Below are 9,477 nucleotides of genomic sequence, written 5' to 3' on the forward strand. Positions count from 1 at the left end.
TTCTGAATCTGTGAAGTTCCTTTTTCATGCCTAACATTTTTATTTGTGGTTACACTTGGCTTGATTTTTCAAGGAAACAATGATTACTCTTGTTGATCATTAATTCCTGCTCTTTAATCTTTCTTTCCTTCTATTTTCTTCAGATTTACTATTGCTCTTTCTCTAGCTTTTGAAATTGAACATACATTTCAATTGTTTTCTTTCTTCTAATTATCAAACAAAAGGATAACAAATTTCTAAGTACCACTTTTGCTGTACTGCATTGGGCAAATCTGCTGCAAAGACCTCTTTAAAGTGTTAAAAAGCAAAATATGTTACTTTGAAGACTAAGAGACACCTGATCCAAGTCATGGTATTTTCAATTACCTCATAATCAAGTCAGACCTGGACAATGAATAAGGAAGACCACTGAAGAGCTGATCCATCTGAATCGTGGTACTGGTGACAAATACTGAATGTACCATGGACTACCATGGACTACTAGAAGAACAAACATATCTGTCTCTGAGGAAGTACAGGTGGCATGCTCCTTAGAAATGAGAATGGGCAGACTTTGTCTCTCATACTTTGGTATGTCAGAAGGGACCAGTCCCTGGACAAGGATATCATGTTTGGTAAGGTAGAGGGTCAGTGAAAAAGGGGAAGACCCTCAACAAGATGGACTGACACAACGGCTGCACCATGGGCTCAAGCATGGCAATGATTGTGAGGTTAGTACAGGACTGGGCTGTGTTGCATTCTGTTGTAGATGGTCACTGTGAATCAAAGTTGACTTGAAGGCACCTAACAATATCTTTTAAGGAGCTCTGGTGGAGTAGTGCCTAAGGTATTTGACTGTTAACCAGAAAGCTGGTGTTCAAACCCACCAGCCACTCCATGGAAGTAAGATTGAACAATCTATTTCTGTAAAGATTTACTGCCTTGAAAACCCCAAGGGGTCGCTATGGGTCAGAATTGACTCAATAGCAGTGAGTTTGGTGGGTTTTTTTTTTTTTTTTTTTGGGCGGGGGGACACACACAACATCTTTGGCTTTATTCAAAGTTTATTATTATCATTCAAAGTTTCTCATTTATATTCACTTCTAAATATCCTCTCAGTTTCCTCATGTAGATAATGAAATCTAATTATGATTTACTATGAGGATTCCATAAGATAATATATATAATGGGCTTGGCAAAAAGCCTGTCTTTATAAATGATAATTGTTGTGTCAACTGAATTTACCAAACTCTTTAGCTTCATATTTTAATATCCCTATTCTCATAACTATTATCTTTGTTTTTGCTAGTTTCCCTTGAGTTGACTTCGACTCATGGCAGTCTTCTAGGAAGGAAGATGGGGCAATCTACTTCCATACTGATACTGTCTTGGAAACCCAAGGAGGGGTCATTATGAGTTGGGGCCGACTCAATGGCACATAACAACAAGAACAACATGGTAGTCTTAAGTACAACAGAACAAAACATTCCCCGGTCCTATGTTAACTTCATGATCGTTGGTATGTTTGAGTCCACTGTTGTACTATTGTGTCAACAGATCTTATTGTGAGTTTCCATTGTTTTTGCTGATCTTCTACCAACCAGGATGCTCTTTTCTAGTAACTGGTCTTTCCTGATGATGCATACAAAGTAAGTGAGTCAAATGCTTGCCATCCTTTCTTCGAAGGAGCACTGGGATATAGTTCTTCTAAGCCTGATTTGTTATCCTGTATATTCAATATTCTTCACCAACACCACAATTTGAAGGTATCAACTCTTCTTGTCATCCTTTTCAATTGTCCAGCTTTCACGTGTGTATTAGATGACTCAAAATACCATGGCTTGGGTAAGATGCACCTTAGTCCTCAAAGTGACATCTTTGCTCTTTAAAAATTTAAAGAGATCTTTTGCAACAGGCTTGTCCAATGTAATATGTTGTTTGATTTCTTAAGTGCTGCTTCCATGAATACTGTTTTCAGCAGTATCTATACTTTGAATTTTGTCACCAAACTTTACTATAACAGCTTCAAAAGCTAAAGCCCAGAATTATTCTCCAACAGCCTTTTTAATAATCATCATTATCTAACTTGCAGTATACTGCAGTATTTTACACTGTTCTACATTTGAGACAAAATACAGATTTCTAGGGAAGATGATGAGCTCAGTTCTAGACATAATGACTTTTGGGACATGCATAAGTGAAAAAAGCTTCATAGGCAGCTGGAAAATGTGGGTCCATAAATAGAGATTTGTCAGTCATTTATACATTATTTGGTATATAAAGGGTTGAGTTGCTATCAGAGTATTTGTAAGAGGGAGTGCTGATAATAGAACTCTGAAGCACATCAGAACATCAACATTTAGAAAAGGTGAAACAAAGAGGACTTTACAAAAGGAGACTAAATGAAACAACTTGAGTGGCAGAAGAATACCAATAGTGGTATCTAAACAAAGCTTCTGTAAAGAGCTCAACAAAGAAAACTCCTAATGTATTACATGAATATGTTATAAGTTCCTTAATGACAGAGACAATATCTTTTGCTTTTCTCTAGTAGGTAATAAAAAAATCTTTGATAGAATAAATCTTTTCTACCAGCTACTCCTCGGAAAGAAGTTTGGGCAATCTACTTCCGTAGTGATACCTCCTCAGAAACCCAAGGAGGGGTTGCTATGAGTCGGGTCCGACTCGACAGCACATAACAACAACAATAGTAATATGGAACATGTATAATGAATAGACTTTTTACTCTAATTTTACTATAATTTATAATAAAACTTGAAGTTTGCCATATGGGTGCTGCTTCATACTGTGTGACCTAACTTACGTGAAAAGACAAGAACAGGCAAATGCATAGAGACTAAAGTTTGTAAGTGGTTGGGAAGGTAGGGCTTATTGCTTATGGACTACCAAGTTTCAGTATACAGTGATGGAAAGGGTACGGTTGCATAGCCAATTAATGAAATTGCTGTTACTAAGTTACACCCTTGTAAAAAGTCATATTGGCAAAAGTTGTGTGACAGATATATTTCTAACAATGACAGAAAAAAAAAAAAAAAGGCAGCTTATGTATGATCAAACATCTCATGGATTTGGTTCTTTGATTTGGGGGTTTAGAGTTATGATTTCATGAGCCATCCCAGATAATTCACCTAATAATGTGTTTAGTGCTTCTGTTCTACCTCCTACTTTGTTGTGTAGTACCTGGGATCTTAAAAGCTTGCAAGCATCCATTCTAATCACCTGAAGGATATTGTTGTCTAATATGGAACGTGTGGCTAATCTGCCCCACAAATATCTGCCTCCTTTGTCAAGAGAAGGAGCTCTGGTGGCACAGTGGTTAAGTCATTCAACTGCTAACCTAAAGGTTAGTGATTCAAATTCACCACCTGTTCTACAGGAGAAAGATGAGGCAGTCTGCTTCCATAAAGGTTTACAGCTTTGGCAACCCTATGGGGCAGAGCTCTATGAGTTAAGAGTCAATTCGAGGGCAGGTTTTTTTTGTTTTTTTGGTTTTGCCAAGAGATCAGAAGAAATGGATAGTGCCCAGCTACCATTACTGAACATTTTGATCGGAGTCCACAGAAAATCCTGATCAAAAAGGGGAAAATGAAGGACAGAATTTTAAATTACCATGGAATCAACTTTCTGGACCCATAGAAGCTGGATGAACCCTTGAAACTATTGCTAATTAAGATAATTCTTAAACCAAAGATACCCCTGAAGTCTTAAAACCAAACAACAGCTTAACTTAACTAGTGAAGAATGTCTCCCTTGAGCACTGTGCTCTTTAAAGATCTGTCTATATCAAACAGACAACAGCAATGTGAAAGTTTAGATAGGAAAATTAGGGGTAAGTGAATTAATAGGAGGAATGACTCAGAAAAGGAGGGTGAGATTGGGTACACAACTCAAAGAATATAATCAATGTCACTGAATTGTACATGTAGAAACTGCTAAACTAGTTTATGTTCTGATGTCCATATTCTCAAAATAACACCAAAAATAAATTATAAAAAACTAATTAGTGAAATCTGATTTCTGAAAAGAGATTTTTAAAGCTTTTTATGTGTTACAAAGACTACGAATAAAGTCTGTTCTTAAATTCTCAGAAAGCTTCAATTCTATTTTCTGAAAAACAATTTAATTTTAAAATCAAAATATAATCCAATTATAGGAGCTCGTAAGGTAATGCTCCTTCTCTGATCTTTAGCCTGTATCTTTTTTTTTTTTCTCCCCAGAAAGAAACTGTAAATATAAAATCACACTCAATTACCAGGCACCCCCTAGTGGCAATAAAATCCAGTTAAGATATCTTTTTAATAGGACATGGTTTGAGATACAATTCTCTACCAGTGTGAACACTCATCAAACCTTAAAATAAAATGGTTTGTCAGTAAGTAATTCAAGAATTACTTTAATTCAAGTAATTATTTTGTCTACATTTTACTAAGTGATTTAATAATGTACCATACACTGAAAGGTCATGAATATCCTTAAGAAGAATTACAAAAAGTGAAATAATGTAAATAGCCTTCTAACTAATAATAAAATACAGTATTAAAAAAAAAAAAAAATCTCTCATATTAGAGAGCAGCCTCCAAAAAAAGAAGACTTTAAATAAAGCTTTGTAAATTTCCATTAAGAAGCTAAGAGCTACCGTAGACGGAACACAATTCTTAGAGTAAGATGTACTTACTGTTGACTTTCAACAACTCATGTAACTTTTCTAAGCACCTCAGTTTCCACATCTGTAAAACAGAGGTATCAAATTCTGCCTGGCTCCTTTCAGAGCTGTTGTAAGAATCAAGTGAGATTTGAATGAAAATTGTATTATTTGTGTTTACTTAAAAAAAAAAAAAAACCAAACCCACTGCAGTCAAGTTAATTTCAATTTACAGAGACCCTGTAGCACAGAGTAGAACTGTCCTATTTGGTTTTCAAAGCTGTAAACCTTTACGGAAGCAGACTGTCACATTTTTCTCACATGAGTGACTGGTGGGTTCAAACTGCTGACCTAATGGTTGGCAGCTGAGTGCTTAACCACTGTGCCACCAGGGCTCATTTGGTATTTATTGTTGTTGTGTTGTTATGTGCTGTCGTGTTGGACCAGACCGAACTCACAGTGACCCCTCCCTTGGGTTTCCGAGGCGGTATCACTATGGAAGTAGATTGCCCAACCTTCCTCCCGAGGAGCGACTGGTGGGTTTGAACCACCAGCCTTCTGGTTAGCAGTCAAGTGCCTTAGGCACTACACTACCAGAGCTCCTTGGTATTTATTAGCATAAATAATGTGCCATTTATTACATTTTTACAACTACTCTGGCAGTTGGAAACAACACTTCCCACTTTATAAATGGGATAGGAATTGAGGATTTTTCTCATTATACCCTGATGTCTTCTGTCTGAAGAGACGTATTACAATCATATTACTTTCTTGACTTGATTATAAATAAACTTTCTTTAGGAGTGATACTATAATTTCCATGTTACCTACTCCCTTTAGAGAAGATTGATACTTTAAAGAGAATCTAATATCTGTCATAGCATGGGAGCTGGAATGGTAAAGTTCAGCAGCACTGCAATTAAAAGGCAGTTTATTCTCCAACTCCCCTCCATCTTCCAACATAGCCTGAATTCACTTTATAAAAAAAAAAATAAATAAATAACACCAACTAAACATCAAACTGACCGATTAAATAAAATATACCATATTTACATAAATTCTAAATCTGAGATGAAGAAAAGGCTGAGGGTAATATATACACAAAACTTCCCTTTTTGCTCTACCAATTCTAACCTCTTCTATTCACTTGCAAGTTCTCAAATCTGAATCAAAATAGCCTTTCATTTTCTCCTTTTTAGATTATAAATTAGGTTACAAATTACAAGATTTCTACGAATCCACCAATTATAACAAAATTCTTCAAAAACAAATCAATTTGACTTACTATTGAGTTTAATACCAATTTTATCTGTTTGTCATTTTTGAGTAATGAAAATACCAAGCTAAAAATAACTACTACCATTAACTTAAGAAGCCCTGGTGGTGTAGTGGTTAAGTGTTCAACTGCCAACCAAAAGGTCAGCAGTTTGAACCCATCAGCTGCACCATGAGAGAAAGATGTGGTAATCTACTTCTGTAAAGATTTACAGGCTTGGAAATTCTATTTGTTGTTCTTGTTTGCCATCAAGTCAGCCCCAACTCATAGTGACCCCTCCTTGGGTTTCCGAGGTAGTGTCACTACAGAAGTACATTGCCCAATCTTCCTCCATAGAGCAGTTCTATTCTGTTTTATAGGGTTGCAATAAGCCAGGATCAGTTCAAAGGCATTGGGTCTCACCATTAACTTTTAAGGTTCTGTATGGATTTTATATTGTTTTGTTTTCTTCAATTTTCTCCCTTGAAATCAACAATTAAGATATTTATCATACCAAAAATAAAAATAACCTCTAGTTTTATAGAAAAATATATTAGACAAACATAAGAAATAAACTTGAACTTTTAAGTTCTAATAAAATGTGCATTAACTTATGACTTCCACATTAGCAGGAGTCTCTACATGCCTTCCTTCCCACCATTCAAATACTCTGTGCTAAATGTCTTTTATTTGGCTGTGAATATTTATCTCTTTCTTACTGATCCAACACAGAAAATAGCATCACTACAAGTTGGTAAAAATCCATAAAGTAAACCAGGGAACACTACTTTAGTGCTACATGAAGTACTCATTCTCCAAAAAACACTCATTTCAGGATCACTGTAGGCCCCTGCTTGCCCAGGAACTGAAAGACTGGCAATCAAACTAAGGTCAGCCACATGGCAAAGAAGAACATTTCCATTAGCCCTGGAAGACATTTTGATAAATCCATTTAATCATGCTTTCTGGAAAGCAATAGATTCTAACCACTGATGCCTCTTATCTGCTTTTAATTATATGGATTATATCTTGGATGTCTGTGATTATACTTAGTTAACTAACCCACAAAATAATGTTCTACCTAACTAGACACAGCATCAGACTGATAACTCTTTGTTTAACTTAAAATCTCATCTGAGGTTTATATCAACATTATGATAAGGACAAGGACTACAAGTACTGTTTGGTTGTTTTGTAATATTGTGCAAATTCTACTGCCCTGCTAAAATATGACCTGAAGACAGAAGATAAAAAACCAAGAAATCTTCAAATTTATCCTAAAACAAATTATTAACAGAATATCACATATGATTACACTAAACTTAACTTTTCAGTTGAGTAATTTTTACTTTGGTAAAGCCAAATTTAATTTTCTTTTGGCTATTATCTGCCTAATAATGAAGTTTTTTTCCTGTAATAATGAAGGACTTGTGAAAATCTATGGACAATCCAAAATACATAGTTTTGGAATAATACTATGTGAAAAGATTATTCACAAAAATTATTTCTCTATCACTAGCACAATCATTCACTATAGATCAATTTGCTTCACCTAGGGATAATAAACTTAATTTATAATTAAATACTAAAATCATTTCACTGTTTTACAAATAGAGTGAATTTCACTGTGAAAACTGAACAGGGAATGAGATCTTCAATTATAAATAGAAAATCTTAATAAAAATTTATTACGGTGTTTTTTCAGCTGATATCTTGGACAATCCAATGAATTTTCTTCAGGGGTATGCATCTTTTAGCCATGGAAAGGCTGGAGCTCCATTTTGGTCTTTCACCTTCCATCTAACCCTAGTCCTTTTCCTTCAGTCAGGGAAGTTCTACTATTATTTTTTACATACTGATGTTTTGCTGAAGATTTTCTTCAGAAAAAGATATATACTTAATAGTTGTTGTTAAGTTAAAGCTTCATCGGATTTTGATTCGGTTTTAATATATGTGTATATGGTTTAAAGCAATAACAACCAAACCTTGATTTCTGATTCCCAGAAAAAGCAAATACCTTACCCAGCATGACTAGATGATGAAGGTGGTGGCAAGTCTGGTGTAAGGACATAAAGACTGTTGTTTTTGGGCAAGTGTAGCGATTTTAAGACCGTCTGAAAAAAACAAAAAAAACAAAAATTGAATGTTCACTGAGCATTACTATTTTTTCTATAGTTCTCACTAAATTAGAAACTTAGTTATCTTTTCAATTTTTTACTATTTCCTATGTAGGGTAATACAGAAAGTCTATTGAATCCAAGTAACTTTTTTCTTCCACATATATATTGGCATAAATCTGAACCTTATACAAAGTTTTTAGCTCATAAAGAGATACAAATAGACAAGAACACAGTTAAGATTAATTAATTTCTTCATATGCAACTCATTCTAGACTCAATACAGCAAAAACTGCCAGAGTAGATTTTGACAGAACATTTGCCTTAGAAAAGATCACAAAGAACATTTTACCCCAAAGATTTTATAGATAAGAAGCTCTAGCCTGAGAAGTAAAGTGACTTGGGCAAGGTCTCTAGTGTTACCTATGTGTCTTAGTTATTTAGTGCTGCTGGTAGCATAGCGCCTAAGGCACTTAACTACTAACCAGAAGGCTGGCGGTTTAAACCCACCAGACACTCCTCGGAAGGAAGAGTGGGCGATCTACTTCCATAGTGATACTGTCTTGGCAACTCAAGGAGGGGTCGCTATGAGTCGGGGCCAGCTTGATGGCACATAACAACAACAACAACCAAGCACACTGCCATCTTGTCAATCCCAACTCACAGCAACCCCTCCTTGGGTTTCCGAGGCGGTATCTCTACGGAAGTAGATCGCCCAGTCTTCCTTCCGAGGAGTGGCTGGTGGGTTTGAACCTCCAGGTTTCTGGTTAGTAGTCAAATCCCTTAGGCACTACACCACCAGAGCTTCTATTATAAAACCAAAACAAAAATAATAGGACCCGTTGGTGGTGTAGTGAGTGCCTAAGGCATCTGACTGTTAACCAAAAGGCTGGTGGTTCAAACCCACCAGCCACTCCTCGGAAGGAAGACTGGGCAATCTACTTCCATAGAGATACCGCCTCGGAAACCCAAGGAGGGGTCGCCATGAGTCGTGATCAACTCGACGGCAGTGAGTTTGTTCGTTTTTTTTAATAACAGAAATACTATAAATGGATGGCTTTAGCAAACAGAAACTTATTTTGCACAGTTTAGGAGGCTAGAAGTCCAAATTCACAGTGCTGGCTCTAGGGGAAGTCTTGCTTTCTGTAGGCTCTGGAAGAAAATCCTTGTCTCTCCAGCTTCTATTTCCTGGATCACAGGAGATCTCCAGTGCATCCATCTTACCCCATTTCTCTATCTACTATTTAATCTTTTCAATATATTTAAAAAGATTGACTCAAAATATACCCAACATTAACCCTGCCTCATTAACATAATGACAACCGGTTCCCAAATGGGAACACAAGCATAGAAGTTAAGATTTATCACCTGTGGTAGTTCGGTTTGTGTGTCAACTTGGCTGGGCCTGGTTGAGTGGCTGGGCAGCTGGTGGTAGTTAATCCCCATGAGGAGACTGGCAATCA

At 36.2% G+C, this 9,477-nt stretch overlaps 1 protein-coding gene across 1 annotated transcript in view; it reads right to left on the reverse strand.

Annotated features, from left to right (window-relative positions):
- The window catches only part of FAF1 (Fas associated factor 1), a 734,611-nt gene that overhangs the window by 483,608 nt on the left and 241,526 nt on the right, over positions 1–9,477 (reverse strand). Inside the window, exon 6 of the mRNA XM_042781660.1 lies at positions 7,920–8,011. Within this exon, the coding sequence (XP_042637594.1) occupies positions 7,920–8,011 (92 nt within the window). The remainder of the gene's footprint in view (positions 1–7,919; positions 8,012–9,477) is intronic.

The sequence above is a fragment of the Orycteropus afer genome, unplaced genomic scaffold (assembly GCF_000298275.1).
Source record: "Orycteropus afer afer isolate SDZICR_OR568_19922 unplaced genomic scaffold, OryAfe1.0 scaffold00145, whole genome shotgun sequence".
Classification (NCBI taxonomy): Eukaryota; Metazoa; Chordata; class Mammalia; order Tubulidentata; family Orycteropodidae; genus Orycteropus; species Orycteropus afer.